Genomic DNA, 18,193 nt, shown 5'->3' with positions numbered 1-18,193 from the left:
CTGAGCACTGTACTTGGGTTTTTCTCAAAGCTAAAGCTCTACCACTTGAGATATAGCACCACATCCAGCTTTTTCTATGCATGTGGTATTGAGGAATTGAACCTCAGTATTTGGGCATGCTGGGCAAGCACACTACCACTAGGCCAATATTCCATCTCCCAGCCCTCTTTTTTTAATGGTCATGAGGCTTGAACTCAGGGCCTAGGTGCTGTTCCTGAGCTCTTTCACTCAAGGCTAGTGCTCAACCATTCTGAACTACACCTCCACTTCCAGTTTTCTGGTGGTTAACTGGAGATAAGAATCTCACAAACTTTCCAAGTCTTGGCTAGCTTTGAATCATGCTCCTCAGATCCCAGCCTCCTCAGTAGCTAGGATTACAGGCGAGAACTACCAGCACCTGGTACTGGTAAAGGATCTTAACCTGTGGTCCATGCATAGGTTTTAGGTAGTCCTTCTAAATAGTCTAAAGCAATGTACAGTAGATTAATTATTCATACAAATCTAAAATTACTTATTGCTTACTTGATAGCATTTATAAGAACAAGACATGGTCTAACCTTTGTAGATTAACCTTTGAAACGTCTTAAAACAGTTCCCAGATCTCAAAATATAAATTACACACATTTGGCTATAAATAGTTAAGCATAAGTACCTGCCAACAGGTATGGGGAGACTTTCTTTCCAGAATGTACTGGGTTAAGGGAGAAGGTTCAAGTTCATATTTGTCAAAGGGCAATTTGTCTATTACCAATGGCTCACAATCCATACAGGAGAACCTCACAATTGGATGAGAGGTTCGTGGAGGCTAAAAAAATGAAGAGAAAAATATGATTATCAAACAAGCTTACATTCTGGCAGTTCATTCAGCCCTTGTATACATTGCCAAACTATCACTATGATATAGACTAGTATTCTGAGTTATAGGAAGCACCAATGAGATTGTTCAGGAGAGGTAAGTTCAGGATCTTAATCAGTACCATCTACTTTGCATTGGGAAGAGGAACAGTAGATTATGACCCTCATAACTAGATTTTCAGAGAAGTAAAAAAGAACTGTTCTGAATATGTTGACAAAGTCACGGGATGATGATCAAGTTGATCCACATGATAAAGTCTGGATTTCATATCCTCTTTGCAACTCCCAAAAGTACAGCCTGGACTTCATTTCTATGTATCACAAAGTTAGTTAATCCAGGTACTGCTGGGAAAGAAGAATCTTGAAACTTCCTAATATGGTAACAACAGATCTTGAGCCACTAATAAGCAAGATGAAAACAAATAAAGATAGAAAATGGGCAAGATACAGACTGATAATGAGCAAGTCTTAACTCCAGAGCCTAGATAGAGTTTTACACAATTGCATATATCCACATGCTTCACCTGGATAGCTGGTGATAAGGATGCGTTAGTGGGACTGCAAAGGTGTGTATGCCTGGGACACCACTGGGGTTATAATGGAAAAGCCACTGTATTACATTTTTAACTTTGTGACTGGAAAGCACCAGAGAAAGGCAGTCAGCAAAGGATGACAGATCCAGGAGATAATGAATATCACAAAATATCTTTGTATCCTTTTTTTTCCAGTGGTGGAAATGGAAACTAGGGCCTTGCGGATGCTAGGCAAGCATTCTTACCACTGAGCTACATTCCACCCCTCTTTGCATCCTTTATTAAAGGAAAATCACATCTAGTTGTCTTTGTCATTTAAAAACCTACAAGACAGTTTTTAGTAATAGTAAGGTTTAAACTTGGGGTTTAACACATACTAGGAAGGAACTACTCTGCCTCTTGAAGCACAAAACCAGCAGAACTTACATGATGTTTGAGGGTTGTGAAAATTAGCTCTCAAGTGAGTTTTGTTGCCTGGCACTGGTAGCTCATGCCTATAATCTTAGCTACTCAGGAGGCTGAGAACTGAGGGTCACTGTTCAAAACCAGCCTGGGCATGGATGTCTATGAGACTCACCCACAGTTAACCACCAGGAAACCAGAAGTGGTAATGTGGCTTAAGTGGCAGAGCACTAGCCTTGAGCTGAAGAGCTCAGGGACAGCACCCAAGCCCAGAGTTCAAGCCCCATGACCAGCAAAAACATCTAGGTTTTTTTGTATTGTTTTATTTCATTATTACAAGCCTTTAAAGAAAGAATGAGGTCAAGTATGGTGGCTCCTTCCTATAATCTCATATAATTGGAAGACAGATGTCAAGAGAATTATGATTCTAAGCTAGCCCTGGCAGAAAGTAACATCCTCATGTCAGCAAACAAGCTGCATGTGATGATATCTGCCTGTAATTTCCAGCTTGGAGGGAATCACAAGCAATAGGATCACTGTCCCAGATAAAAAAGCAAAACTCTTTCTGAAGAAAAACAAAAACAAAAATCAAAAAACAAAAAACCTTAAATCATGCCCGGCTTGTCTTAACACCTTTATCCCCTTGTTATTTCCTGAAACATTCAGAGAACATGGAAGGACACACACATACATTTCCTTTGTGTGTTGGTACAAGTCTTGGCAGCTTGAACTCTGACCCTAGGCACCATTCTTAAGCATTTTTGCTCAAGGCTAATGCTCTACCAATTGAGCCACATCTTCAATTCTGGTTCATTGGTGGGTAAATAAGGATAAGAGTCTTAAGGATTTGGATGAGTAACCCCAAAATGAATTTAGTTTTTTCTTTGATTGAATTAATCACTAATGATGTAGTGATTGTGATTGTTTATTCTTACCCATTCTGGTTTTTTTTTGGGGGGGGAGGAGTTACACTAAAACACCGTTGTGGATGTTGTGAAAAAAAAACCTTAAAGCAAAAGAGTTGAAATGTGGCTCAAATAGAATAGCTCGTGCCCGGAAAGTGTAGGGCCCAAAGCTAAAACTCCAGTACTAAAAGATGATGGAATTCTAACACAAACTATGTATGATTACTTGATAATTCCTTAGTTGTAATTTTTCCCTGATTTTGGTTATAATTACTCTTGTGGAAAGACAATGAATGAAGAAGCTCTACAACAAGTAAAAATAAAATAAATCTGTCATTGAAGCTTCTACTTTGGGCATTGAAGAGGCTGAAATTTGACATGCTTGCCATCTTAGGCCTTGACAGAATACCAGTAGAAGGACCTTTGCCCTCACCATCAGGAACGATTTAGAAGAGCTCTTTAGTTCTTATGTTCTAGGACATTTCTGCAAAAAAAAAAATTCAAGAACCTAAAAAGTCAGGAGAAAATGGAGTTTACTGTGGAAATTTCTGGAAATTAACAGGAAAAAAATGTTAAGCTAATGTAACAATAATATGTTTGCGACCCCAACCTCTGCACCAATCCACACATTAGGGATTAATTACGCCTTCTTACATTGGGGTATGTTTCATAGTTATTACACACTAGCCCCTAAAAAACCCAATTCATCTGGCACTAGGAGTAATTATAATACTAAACCTTCTTCTACCAAATGCAGTGATCATAAATGTGGAAGAGTGGATCAAGGTGGGAAAGCAGTAGCCTTGAATTGAAAAGCTCAGGGACCATGCCTAGGGTCTGAGTTCAAGCCCCATGCCTGGCAAAAACAAAACAAAACAAAAAAAAACAGAACAGTGACTTAAAAAAAAGAACAAGTCTTTACTTAGAGATGGTTTTTAAGATATTTCTTGGTTCCATATAATTGAAACGTGAACTGCTACAGGCTATTGATTAAAACAGAACAGTAGGTCCACCATGCTCAAATGGGTGTCTAAGGACTCCATAGGAAGGGAGGTATTTTGCATCTGTTTCCAGAAACTCTACAAGGTGTCAACTAGGTTCAAATTCCCTAGGCATGAAAATCAATGCTGGTACTTTTGAGACAATGTATTTACCAAACAAAACAAATCAGAACTCAAAAATGGAAAGCAAATCACAGACTGTGACAGCACTAAAAATACCCATGCTTGAATATTCCAGTGGTAAAAGCAACTGAAAGAATAAAAAGTGCCATAACATAAAGGAAGTTTTCTTGGCCGGGAGTTTGGCCTAGTGGTAGAGTACTTGTCTAGCATGCTTGAAGACCCGGGTACGATTCCTCAGTACCACATACATAGAAAAAGCTGGAAGTGGTGCTGTAGCTCAAGTGGTAGAGTTCTAACCTTGTGAAAGCCCAAGGACAGTGCTCAGGCCCTGAGCTCAAGGCCCAGGACTGGCAAAAAAATTAAAAAGGGAATTTTCCTCCCTTACTTTAAGGAATAAGCTAGACTACTATTAGAAAATGAAAGACACAGAAGGGAAGATAGAGACAGCATAAAAGCCTGAAAAGGTTCACTATAATCCGCAAACTGAAAACAAGAACAATGTTTATTTCTGGTTTTTACAATACTTACTAGTGAAGATAGAGTCTGTTCTGGCCAATAAGATTCTGGAATTGGCCAGTGTCCAACAGGAACACCGGTTTTAGAGTTAGGCCGCACATAAATGAGTTTATGACAACTATGCCACAGTTGAGGGGCAAATGAATTGATTGACCTAGATGAATCCACAAATCCATCTAAAAATAAAACAAAAGACAAAGGCGTCAGTTTCCTCTTACAGTGCTAATCTTCTTAGACAAAATTTCAGCTAAAGGCAAAGTACAAAAAAAAGTAAGTGGTTTGTGAAAAAAAATAGAAAAAGAAGCGACAGTGCTCATATTGTTAAATGTTCTCTCTAGTGACTCTTTTTACCTAATTCAACACCTCCACCATCCTTAATCTACTAAGAGGATATGGAATTAGCTGGGAAGCTATTGTAAAACTACTTTTCAACTTCATGAGATATGTATTAATTAAACATACCAAAACATTACAGTCATCTTTCAAGAATTCAATTACCAAATTAGGCAAATTAAGTCATTTTGTCCTTGGAATAGTTTTTGCACTTTTGGAATTTGACAAACCATATAATAAATTCAATTTGTATATACTTTCTGTGAGAATTAGATTGTAAAAATGTATTTTTTTTACTCAACAGAGCTAATAATCACAAAATGAAATAAAAACTATCCAAGTTCACTTGATGGTAAACAGCATGCTGATGATCTGATGTATTTATGTAGTGGGGGTAGGGAACAAATGCACTGGGCTGGAAGTGTGGCCTAGTGGAAGAGTGTTCACCTAGCATGCATGGAGCCTTGGGTTCGATTCCCCAGAACCACCTACACAAAAAAAGCTGGAAATAGTGCTGGGGCTCAAGTGGCAGAGTGCCCAAGGACAGTGCCCTGAGTTCAAGCCCTAGGACTGGCAATACACACACACACACACACACCAAAGTTATTATGGCTAACTCATTCTGGTTTCCAAATGTACCAGTAAAACTACATGGAAATGGTTATTGTCTAATACTCAGGTAATGTACCATAAATATATTTCAATTATTTAAACTACCTTACTTTAAAAAAGGTAGAATGACATTGCTTTACATCATGATTAATTAATGTAAATTATATTTGTTAAAGATAGCTTAATTATTTTAATGTCACTTTTTTTCCCAGTTGTGGGGCTTGAACTCAGGGCCTGAGCGCTGTCCTTGGGCTTTCTCAAAGCTAGAGCTCTACCAGTTGAGCCACAGCACCACTTCCAGCTTTTTTCTATTTATGTGGTACCGAGGAATAAAACCTGGGTCTTCATGCATGTTAGGCAAACACTCTACCACTAGGCCAAACTCCCGGCCCAAATTACAAGTAATTTGTATTTTTCTGAGGAAAGTGTTCTTTGTTTTCATCAGATTCTCAAAGGTTAAGAGCACTAGACAAAGGGGAGGTAACTGGTGCTAGAAAGAAAATCTGAGCTACTTATATGGCACTAGATCTCACTACAATTTGGACTCAGTTCACAATAAGTAGGAAACACAAAAAATGATGGATTAGGCATTCATAGCTACTACTACAGCCCTCCTTTTAACTCTTTTAAACTATGCTGTGAATCTTCAGTAGTCCTCTATATTAGATGCTCTTTTAAGTTAGAACTAGGATGTGAACTCAGGGCTTCACCTTTACTAGGCTGGCTTTTTGCCACCAGTCCTGCTTGTTGCTGGTTATTTTTAGGATAGAGCTTTGGTTTAGGACTGCCCCTGGGGTTGGCCACAGCCTGCCTACTTTAGTAGGCTTCCTGAAGTTGCTGGGGATCATGAAAATGTCATGATGAAATCCCTTATTATGGACAATTTAATATATGTACACACAAACACATACATACATACATACTTACATACATACATACATACTTACATGCATACAGATATACATACATACATACATACATACATACATACATACATACATACATAGTCACATATGCCATCAGACCAAAAACCAAAAATACCAACGGTACCTGGCATTTACTATGGCTTAACTTCCTCTATGCAAAAGTAGTTCTGTCTTTGTTTACTTTTAGATGTCAAACTTTCTGTAAAGTTCCTTTATGTAGAAATGGTTCTTCAGTTAAAAGGTAACCAGGAAAATACCAAAATATTGTAAATTCCTGAATAAGCCTTCACAATGTTTTGCTGTGTGGTGGTAATTAATACAGATTTTGTAAAGATAGTTTAGCAAATTTGGTGCTCACAAGTGCCAAAAGAGATCAGTACTCAAATGTCTCATCACAATGAAAACTGTGTGCACATAGAGGTGAACTAATCCAGAGTAATTGCAATATAGGAAGCAGGATACACAAAATAGGCCAGCAAAAGAAGAGTTTCCTTAAGAACATTCAACAGGAAATAAAGCTGTTCGAATTTTGACAAATATACATAAGCTATGGTCCTATCATAGTTTTTTGATATGTGTTTGTAACCATGTGTTACATAGAGGGAAAGAACATAATCTCTATTATCACTTGTTTAATGTCTTCCAAATTTAAGATCATCCTTCCATGCAATAATTCAGGACTAAAAAAGTTATCTACGGTACCTTCGCCAACAGGAAGTGGATCTGGTCCTGTTTTTTCAAAATTAATAACTACACCACTCTGAACTTTCTGAACTAGAGATTCCAAACATTGATTCAACATTTTTTGTGTTCTAACACAGTAGGATCGACCTATACCAAAGAGAAAAACAAAGGTTTGGATCAACAAATAACCATTTTATAATACAAGCAGCGTTGCAAATCCTAAAACATAATTTGGAATTATCCTAACTACACTGGCAAGGATATAATACCAATTATGAGCTTAAAATTCAGAAGTAAAGGACTAAGTAAAATGAACAGAGACTAGATACAGTAAAAAAAAAAAGCAAAAAACTATACATCCATAAATTCTTCCTTCAGAAGCATAAAACATCATTAATACCGCCTGTGACTTCACACATCTGTGTGATGGCCGATTCATCAGTTGATACACTCCCTAGTTGCTCTGGTTCAGTAGAAGCCACTCCAGGCAAACGCAACACCAGTGCAAATAACCTTTGATCCCAACGAAAAGGTTCTTTGGTTAGTTCACTTCCAGGCAGAGGAGAATTCAAAGGAAGATGAAGCTGATAAGGCAAAATTTGAAAAGGTTTATCATAACCACCCAATAAAAAATGAAGAAAGAGTTAAAGGAATAACGTCTTTCAGGAAACTATAAATTTAAGCAATTTCTCAAAGATTATCAAGATGGGAAGTTTGTCCAACTTTATTGTTAATTAGAAACGAATTCCTCCCACAGAAATATTAAAAAAAATCTCACCTCTTCTTGAACACTAGTAGTACTTGTTAACTTGTTTCCATCTGTGATGGTAATTAAAATAGATGGTTCTAAAAAAAATGGATTTCTCCCCTAAAATATATTTAAAAAGTATTAGAGCTGTATAAAGTAATAAAATTATATTTAAACTTTTGCAATTGCCTTGTCAATTATCTCTTAAATAAATGCTAAAAGTTGCCTGGATAAATGAAAAGAAAAAGATTACAAACTGTGCCAGGAGTTTGGCCTCATGGCAGAGTGCTTGTCTATCATGCACAAAGCCCTGGTTTGATTCCTTGGTACCATATACACAGAAAAAAACCAGAAATGGTGCTGTGGCTCAAGTGGTCGATCACTAGGCTTGAGCTGAAGAGCTCAGGGACAGCACCCAGGCCCAGCGTTTAAGCCTCACTCCCAACAACAACAACAAAATTAGAGACTGAAATGTGTAGGAATCAAAATATTCCCCAAAGAGATAGCATTTGTACAAACTGAGAAATTCCTCTAATTCAGGAACTCACAATATAGCATTCACTCAAAATAACTTCTCTTGCTTTCCAAGTAAAAGATAATAGAACGGCAGTATTATCCACATGCAAAAATCCATTCACCTGAGTCACAATCACGGCACAGATTGGGAACTACTAATGATATTTCTGAGCCCTGAGGAGTGACTCTGGAAATTGGGAAAAAATAAGTTTAAAGCAGTTAAAGGCAATGATATCAACAACAAATGGTTTTCTGCCTTCCTCTTTTTCTATAGGGTAGTCATAAGATTGGATGGAATGAAAAAAAAAGATTGGTTGGAATGAGGAGAGTTAAATTGTTTCTCAACCATTTACTTATTCCATTCTTAGATATCTGATTGATGTGAGTGTAGGCAACTTGAACACTTTCATAATCAAATAACAATACAAAGACCAATGAGGGGGAGGGAGACTAAAGAATGAATTTTAAAAGTATATTAACCTTTTGGAGAAGGCTGAGAAGAGCAATTGAAATCTTGGTAACCATACCCAACTTTGAATTCTTGCCCCAAGTCACCAAAATAAATTATCTGTACTCACTCAAAGTGTTTTTTACCTGTCCATAATTGTCTATTCCAGATATTAATCTATTGAGATTTAATAAATCAAATGAGGATCTTAGAGCCTGACCAAGAGTAGTCAATCCAGAAGCCTGAAGATTTTTTAGTTCGCTCATGAATGTAGCGTGGTTTTCCTTCCAACCAGCCTGAAAACCAAACATTTACAAAGAAATTCCTGATTATACAATGACTATATGTAAAGTGCAAACAAGCACTGAAAAGTAAGCATCCAACTGACAAATCACTCTTTAACTGAATTCTATGCTGACCTTGACTGATGGAGTGAACCACAGCAAGCAGTCAGCACCAAACAGATCTGCTGGCTTTAAAGATCAAGACAACACAAAGAAGTCAAGCAACCAGCACATTCGTTCATTGTAACAAGAGGGTTTTGACATGCAAGGTCCAGTTTCCTATTCCACATCAACGAAAACTACCAAAATACTTCCATTACTTTAGCCTATCAATGACAACAAGCATAGATTGGGGGTGGGGAGGAGTGAGGAACAGTTATTTGTTAAATGTACTATTATGGAGACAAATGAATGCCTGTTGTGTGTCTGGTCTACATACATTGCTTACATTCTTTCTCCAGAGTAGTATATTTTCACTTTAAATGAAATTAAAGGGCGGGGGTGGGGCGAGTTGGAGGCATGGCTGAGTTGGTAGTTTGTCAGGTACTGAGTTCCACTTCTGGTGTTGGACCAAAAGAAAAAAAAGAAAGAACAAGAAAACAAAGTAAAGGGGTTAGAATCACTGATTTGGAAACAACCCTTCTGGTGTCATCAAGCATCCAGAAAGCCCCAAGAATAAAGAGAAAAAGAATCAAAAAGCACTGCCAAAAAAGCAACATTCTTTAGGCATGCCCAGAAGCTATGAATAGCAATAAAGAACCAAAGCCATAAGGTCAACAAGCAACATGCTTAACTGATTGGTCTGTAGACCAGAGGGAAGAAAAGCATGGCACTGCCTGGTTGATGATGGCTATAAAAACAAAGCTTCACAAAATGCCAAGGAGAGAAGTCAAAAGAAGACAGCAGCTGTCAGTAGGTCATAGAGGAGTGGGCTGACAAGGCTGAAGACAGATAATACTGCTTGGCAACATGGTAAATGGACAACCACCTCAGGACTATAGGTGATGCATTGAATGCTGAAATAATGATGCCAACCAACTGGGCCAGTATAGGAAGCAGAAAGCAAGAGTAAATGATGCCAAGATAAGCTAAATGATTTAAACTTCATGAAAGCCTATTAGTCCATTACCCATACTACACTGTCATGTTCCCAAAGTACTAGGAGAAATGGAGGCTAAAAGAAAAAGTGATTAAAGAATAAGGACATTTGAAGAAATTTAAAGGTGATGCCTCTCTGGTATGAGGGATGAAGTACCATTCAAGAAAACAGAGTTCATAGGACAAGAACCTTACTGGGGAAGCTTGAAAAATCTGATTATCTTTGCTCTAGGTATATGACAAGAGGCAGAGCTAAATAGTTCATTTGGGTTCTGACTGTAGAGTACTTTGCACAGCACGATCAGTAATTTGGGTTGTATCTGTTGGTCCTGAGAATAACTCAGCTTTTTGTTTTGTTTTAATTATGGGAGTGGTGTGATCAGATCCACGTTTTTTGCAAGATCATTCTCCCGGGAGTTGGAGGCTAAATTGTAGGGTGGAGGGGAGGATGTGATTTGAAGCAGGGAAACTGGTTTGGACACTGTTGCAATTGCTTATGATAATTGATGAAAGCCTGGGCTAGGACAGTGAAGATGGAGAGGAGGCTGCAAATTAAAGTAGTATTTCAAGAGTTGGAATTGTAAGAATTCAGTAATTAATTAGAAGGATGGGTGGAGAAGAAAGAGTCATGCCTTTGGTGAGGGCTGTGGCATGGGGAAACTTACAACTTGTGACTAAAGGCCACTTTATAAAGTTGATCTTTTTTTACTGTAATTAATAGAAGTATTACAATAAACTTGATCTTTTATTTGGTGTCACTTTATTTAGCAATTTTACTTCTCAATTATAATCTTGGCTATAGCCATATTTCAAGGGCCATGAACTAGTTTAGAATATAACTAAAGAAAAGTGAGGGGCTGGGATCTTGGCCTAGTGATGGACTGCTTGACTAGCATGCACGAAGTCCTAGGTTTGATTCCTTGGTACGACACACAGTGAAAATGTCGGAAGTGGTGCTGTGGCTCAAGTGGTAGAGAAAGTCCAAGGACTGTGACCTGGCCCTGAGTTCAGGCCCCAGGACTATTTTTAAAAAAGGAAAAAAAAAAGAAAAGTGAGTAGACTATTTGTTAAAAAGCTGGGATGAGATTTGGGATCACTTTAAAACTTATCAAGTGGGCACCAGTGGCTTGCATCTATAATCCTAGCCATTCAAGAGGCTGAAATTTGAGAGTTGTAGTTCAAAACCAGTCTGGGCAGGAAAATCTGTAGGGCTCTTCTCCAATTAGCCACCAAAAAGCCAAAACTGGAGCTATTGCTCAAGTGGTAGAATATTATCCTTGAGTGAAAAAGCTCAGGGACAGTTAATAAAGGAAGCTTATTAATATGAAATGTTCAACCCAAAAGGCCATTATGAAGAGAAACAGCAGGAAAAAAATACATATTAAACTCTCCATTTGTGCTGAAATGTGTTTTTCACAAATGTATTCAGAGAGCTAATGTGACATTTTTTTCAGCACTAAAGAATTCAATCAAACTCATGGCCTCATACATGCCAACATATATTGTACCATTGACTTCCATATATTTTTACAGAACTACAGCTTAACCAAACACTTTCACACTTATGTCATCATACCAGCCTTATTTTGTTCACTTATCTCTTGTTTGTGGGGTGCAGGGAAACAAGTTACACCCTAGTAATGCACTATCTGATACAGCAGTTCTCAGCCACAGGTAGCTATTGAGCACTAGAAATGTAGCTAGTATAAATCTAGATGTGAAATATATAAATCAAGGGTGGAATATATGCGGAACTTTTGTTTCATTTGACTGAAGATGGAAACCAGGGCCCTATAAATGCTAAGCAAGTGCTCAACTAACATCCAGCTCTACATACAGGGCTTTGAGGCCATAGATCTTTGCAAACTAATGTAAGCTACCTTATGATTCATTTTATGTGTACTACCTATTAAAATGATGTTTCGTATCTTTTTACCCAATGAAAATGTCTATGTCTGTGTGTATACCATTAATTGGTCAAGTTTTCTAGGTCTCTCAGAAATAAAATGATGATGTAATGAAAAAATGATAATATTTCAGTGACTACATATGCTAGGGACTCATTCAATGTATAGCATCTTATACACAGCCTTCTGAGCCTTATAAGCACACCGTAGTAGATGTTATTGTGTCCAGTTTGAAGATGAAGACACATGTTCATCAAAAATAAGTAACTTGTCAAGTTAAACAACCAGTAACTAATATAGTCAGGATTTGAACCCAAATAGCTTAATTTTGAAGCCTTCCTCGTATAAACCACTTTCCACATATACCATATATTCACCTATGGACATTTCTTGTTAGATTAGCTTAAAACTAATTGAATGGAGCTTCCAAATTTCATGTCATTTAAGTCAACTTTCCATGACAGCTAAATACAGACTAGACTAGGGGAGAGAAAAATGATGGAAATGGTGACTTTTATCAAGATGCTTTATACATGTTACATTGAAACCTCACTGTAAAACTGTTTTAAGATAATAATAGGCCTAGTGGTTAAAGTGCTTGCCTAGCATGCACAAAGACCCAGGTTCGATTCCTTGGTACCACATACATAGACAAAAGCTGGAAATGGTGCTGAGGCTCAAGTGTGGTAGAGCTCTAATCTTGAGAAAGTCCAAGGACAGGGCTCAGGCCCTGAGCTCAAGCCCAGGACTGGCAAAAAAAAAGATAATAATAAAAAGTAAAGTACAGAACATTTGGGTAAGGGAAGAGCAGTGAATTCTGAATTAGAAATTCTGATCTATTTCTGGCTATCATACTAACTTTGCGGATGGTTCATGGTGTCACTTAACCTTTCAGGCACTGTTTACTCATTGAGCAAATGAAAGAGCTGGGGAAAAAAAACCCAACAACTTCAAAGTCCCTTCCAGGTTTTCTATCCTCTCATCTTTATCTGATAAGAACTTTTTATATAATTGGACTTATGTACCCTATTCTTCTATACCTTGTAATAACTCTTTAAATAAAACCGACTTAAGGGGGGGGATCTGATTCAGAATATATTAATTTGGACCTGGTTTCAATTTGCATATTCCACTAAAAATATCTTTTCACACAAACAGAAGAATGAACATAAGACTTCTCAGACTAACAATGATTTGGGTTATGCCCTCAGCCCTGTATGGCTAGGCCATTAGGTAGTTACTTATTTCTCAATCAGATCATTATACAATAGGGAGAATTTACACTCCGCTTTTTAGACTAGTACAGCCTAGAATATTTCCAGCTATAATCTGTACCCACATCTCTACCTTGTAACCTGTCTGGCTGGTTTGGAAACTGGATGCTGGCATGTTCTCTCTAGTCCTGTTGCCAAAGCACTTTTTAACTGTCTGGCATGTTCTCTGACATGTAATGCCTAAGATGTAGGTTCTGCCCCTACAATTGATCTACAAGGGAGACCTATCAGTATGTCAACTATTTGGAAGCTTGTCATGAAGACACATCTAGACCTTTATTTTCATATCTGGTTTTTATTGGAAATAAAGTTATTTAGTAGTCTGGTTTGTTCTTGTATCCTATTTCCTCATTATTCTCAAGTAGAATAGAGATATAAGGAGATATTAGGTAGTGGTTCCCCCAAATCTCAGTATTTCAGTACTTATCCTTCTGGCCTCATCTCATTTTGCCAGATCATTTCTCTGAGTCAATGATTGTGTGTGTGTGTGTGTGTGTGTGTGTGTGTGTGTGTGTGTGTGTGTGTGTGTATGTAGAGAGAGAGAAAGACAGAGACAGAGACAAAGAGACAGAGAGAGAGAGAGAAAGACAGAGAGACAGAGGCAGAGGCAGAGACAGAGAGAGAGACAAAGACAGACAGAGGCAGAGACGGAGAGGCACAGAGAGAGACAGAGACACAGACATAGAGAGACAGAGAGTGAGTTCTGTGGCTAGACCTCAGGGCCTGGCACTGTCACTTAGCTTTATCACTAAAAATGGGTGCTCTACTACCTGAGCAACATCTTTCACTACCTGCTTTTTGCTCACTAATTGGAGATAACAGCCTCATGGAATTTCTTGCACAGGCTGAGTTCAAATCCTCATAATCAGATCTGAACCTGTGGAGTACCTAGGATTACAGGTGTGAACCACTTGCATAAGGCTGATTTACTGCTGTTTATTTATCTATAGTTGTTTTTTAAATAGAGGACCTCTGTCTTCTATCAGTATATTGCCAGGGAATATAAACAAGTAAAAGAGATAAAAGCAGATCAACTGTTCTGGAAGGGCAGTTGAAAGAGCTCCTGCTCTCTCTAAAGGTCATTTGTGGCTTTGCTTGACTTAGTGTAATATATAAAAGTTTACTAAACACAGTCCTAATTTTCCCATTGAAGGTAACTGATAAAGATATTTACAGCAGCTATACAAAACTTTCCACATAAAAGTGCCCCCTTATAAACTGTACATAGATTAAATATTTGTAAATAAAAAATTACTCATTTAACATCATTTTATATGAACTAGTAGAAAGCCCTTTCAAAAAGCAAAATTAATCACATTACAGATTGTTACAAGTCAGGCTCTCTCACACAGCACAAAACTTTTATTGAAAGGCACCATTTCCTGTGTCCCAGTGTCTTCAACTTGATGCTCAACCACTGCACTGACCCATTTGGGGCCCACTCAACCCTCACCCTATTTCCTGAATGGTACTGAAACCCAGACTAACTCTTCCTAGCTTGCCAGCAAGCCCCACACAATGAATGAGACAATACATATTGCTTTCCCTTCTCTGTAGCTCTTTTATTAAAGGAAATGAAATCAGCCTGATAATATCTGTCTTCATAAGTTCATGTTAGAGGGCTATTCTGGATTTGGGCTTCTTTGTAGATGCTACAAAATAGATGATTAACGGATTTGAGTATTTTCCCAGATGTCCCAAGTTAAAGCCAGAGTCTAAATTTAGCAGGGCCATCAATTCTCTTGTTGAAATATAAACTATTTTCTTTTTTCCATCTGCTGTCTATAAGTTTGAGGAAAACATGCTGTGCAACCACCCAGACAATTGAAATAAATCAATTTTAGTCATATTTTAGGCAACTTACTTATTTAATCAATTTATCATTCCATATATTGGCTTTGTCTTCACCAACTTCCTATGTTGGTAAACTGACTAGTATGTTAGAATCATGTGAAAAACAAGCACTGCTTTTCCAATCAACTCGGTCTCCGTCGCAGACAAAAAAAGTGACTTTTCTCTTGGTCAAGTGCCCTTATCCTTATCCTGAGTATTTATACAAGTTAAACCTTTGCACTACCAAGGATTTTTTTCTCAGCATTACAATGAACTTTAAATCTGAATGCTACATCTACCAATAAGTGAACACTATGACACTTGGATCACTTTAAAAAGTTCAAGTATCTTTTAAAGTCATATTTAGAGCTAACACATCTAGAAAGGAGGCTGTTAAAATTAGGCAGTATACATTAGGAAGATGCTACATCATTATAAGAATGACATTGTCTTGCTTCTTGATCTTCCTTCTAAAACTCTTGCTTACATTATATTTTCTGACCCTTATTGATGCAATTATTTCTCTTAATACTGTCATAATTTGGCTTGGTTTCCTGTTTGTGGTTTTCTCATTTGACTCACAGTATTTATACACTTACCACATACACTGACAGGATGCTTTTTTTGTAATTTATATGTACTAGCATAGCTTTTTCTTAAACAATACTTGTTCTAAGACTATGCCATTCTCCTAGGCTCCTTTTTGTTAAAATTACTTCCCAAGGGCCCTTCTTAGTGGCCTGCAGTCGCTAAAACTTGTGAAAGCCATTATAGTTCATTAAATAACTTCTCTCCTAAGAACTCTTAATGCTTCCTACAGTTTACCAATTTCTACCAGCATGCTTCAGGAAATAGTACCTTGTCATGATCATATAAAGAAGTCTAGTTTATTTGAATTTCCTACTTTGAAGCAAAGTTGTTAAGAAATTGTCTCCCTAATATATTGCAGAAACTACAGCCTGTGATCTGCTGCATAGTTTTTGAGCAGACATTTAATGACTCACGGGGACATATTTTAAGTGAACTGAGCAAAATGAAACAAAACAAAAACCAAACATGTTTTGCTTCCACTGACATGTTCAACATGGTACCTTATTAGCCTCTTTAAAATACTTCATATGCCCTTTTTTTCAGTAAGCCAAACCATCATAAGGATGAATGCAGAAAATCTGCAAAATACATTAACTCTTATCCCAAGGAATTAGGATATAATAGGGAAAGCAGTACACCTTCCAAGAGTTCACTGGAGACTTGAAGATGTCCTTAGTAGTAGAACACTTTGCCTAACACAAGATGCAAGGGAGGAAGCTGTTACATCTCCAATGCCTTGAGCAAAAAGAAAAAAAATGCTCATTAAATGTATGACAAGATCAAAAGAAATTTGATCTGTATCAGTAGAAACCACTTGTCCAAATAAGCTGTAACAATATCTAAGAATTCAATCTAACTCTGTGATATTTAAATGTTAAAAGCTTCCTTTGCCCAAGGCTGGAGATGCACCTTAGTGACAGAACACTTGCCTAGCACACTGATGGCCTGGAGATAAATTTCCCAGAACAAGGGTTAGAAATGTTTCCTTTCCCAGACTCGGGTCATTGCAACTGTAGTTACCAATCAGTATTTGCAATCAGCTAAAAATGTTACTCAGTCGCTCACATGTGCATTTGTTTATATTTAACCTCTCTTTTTATGCAGGATCTCACTTTATAGTCCAACCTATGTAGCCCATGCTGGCTTCAATCTTATGATCTTTTCCCTGCCTTCCAGATGCTGGGATTCCAGGAATATGCTACCATGTTAGACTCTAAGGAGACATATTATGGATCCCTATATAAAATAAAAAGTAATTCAGATGGCCTAGGAAAAAAACACAGGTGGACAGAAATGAGAGGAAGCCACACAAATAATGCAAAAAAGTAGTTGAACACATCTGGTAGAATGGCCATTTATAACTCTGTAAATATTATATACCATCTCCACAGACTGATTTTTTAAAATTATGAGATGCTTTTACATGATAGAAATAACACATTAATTGCTGAAAATCACAAAAATAAATACAAAAGCAATTTATCTGTTTACCAAATTCTCATTGTTAGCATTCCCAAGAAACTATTGAAAAACTCAACTGTTAGCCCCAACCAGAAATAACAGCAATAAGATAGCATGCCATTTACCAATTGAGCTACTATATGTTTTACATAGCATATTAAGCACATCTAGGAACTGTTTTATAATTGTTCAAAGTAATTTTGAGATCACTCTGCATTTCAGGCTTCAAATTTTCTACTTCCTTTCAGTTACACACTTCTGTCCTATACTTTGTCTGGAATGAACCCTGGAAATGATTCAGTCTAACCCTTTCATTTTAACAGATGAGGAAACTGACACCATAAAAGGTTAAGTAGCTTGCCCAATGTAATGTGTGTAATTAGTAGCAGACTGAGGATGAAGAACCTGGTCTCCAGGCCTTCTAGTCTAGCACTTTATAGAGCTACTAAAGTGACACATCTTGCTGTATGACACAGCAGGTGGTGGAAGGTGTGATCTAGCAAACAGGATATAGTATGACTATACTTAAAAATCTGATTCTTATAAAAATAGTAAACAGTTGTCTGAATTTACTTCTAACACATGGCTCAGAAAACATTACTGTGAAATGGAGTTTGCAATGTTTGTCTGCCCATGTAAGATTTCAAGGAAATTGAAAAAAATAAACAACTTGCTTTAAATATCATCAGCATTGTTGTTCAAGAAATAAATCAAGAGAGAGCCCTGGCTTTCCAATGCTACGGCCATATAAAAGGCTCCATATCCTTCACAGAATCCTACACTCTACCACCTATTTATGTGGGCTCTCTTTAGTGGAGACAGAAATGAGATGAAGCTTCTCATTAAACACTGTGCCTCTGGGCAACTTCAAGCCAATTTAAATCAAACTGCCCTCGTCTGGTTCAGGCTAATCAACTACTAAAGGTCATTTTCCAGTTCCCCTTACACACACACACACACACACACACACACACACACACACACACACACACAGTCCTGCAACTTCTCATCATTATAATAGCATTTTAAAGTACCTGCTGTCACATCATTTCCCTCAAGTCACACCCTTAATGGGGTGTTTTCAGTTCACATCCTTTCCTCCCCACCCCAAGGCTTCATCTGCCTGCTCTGGAAATCTTCCTT

The 18,193-nt window shown here is 37.5% G+C and overlaps 1 protein-coding gene across 3 annotated transcripts in view; it reads right to left on the bottom strand.

The window, feature by feature from the left end:
• Positions 1 to 18,193, bottom strand: part of Ints6l (integrator complex subunit 6 like) — a 48,207-nt gene that overhangs the window by 18,724 nt on the left and 11,290 nt on the right. For all 3 annotated transcript variants that reach the window (XM_090326845.1, XM_090326847.1, XM_090326846.1), the window contains 6 exons: positions 8,749 to 8,898; positions 7,669 to 7,758; positions 7,291 to 7,474; positions 6,909 to 7,037; positions 4,348 to 4,511; positions 653 to 805 (listed from right to left, as the gene is read on the bottom strand). In XM_090326845.1, the coding sequence (XP_090182971.1) occupies positions 653 to 805; positions 4,348 to 4,511; positions 6,909 to 7,037; positions 7,291 to 7,474; positions 7,669 to 7,758; positions 8,749 to 8,898 (870 nt within the window). The remainder of the gene's footprint in view (positions 1 to 652; positions 806 to 4,347; positions 4,512 to 6,908; positions 7,038 to 7,290; positions 7,475 to 7,668; positions 7,759 to 8,748; positions 8,899 to 18,193) is intronic.

This window comes from Megascapheus bottae, chromosome X (genome assembly GCF_031878675.1).
Source record: "Megascapheus bottae isolate mThoBot1 chromosome X, mThoBot2.hap1, whole genome shotgun sequence".
NCBI classification, from domain to species: Eukaryota; Metazoa; Chordata; class Mammalia; order Rodentia; family Geomyidae; genus Megascapheus; species Megascapheus bottae.
The sequence above is the reverse complement of the archived record's forward strand: the minus strand, read 5'-3'. Positions and strand labels throughout refer to the sequence as shown.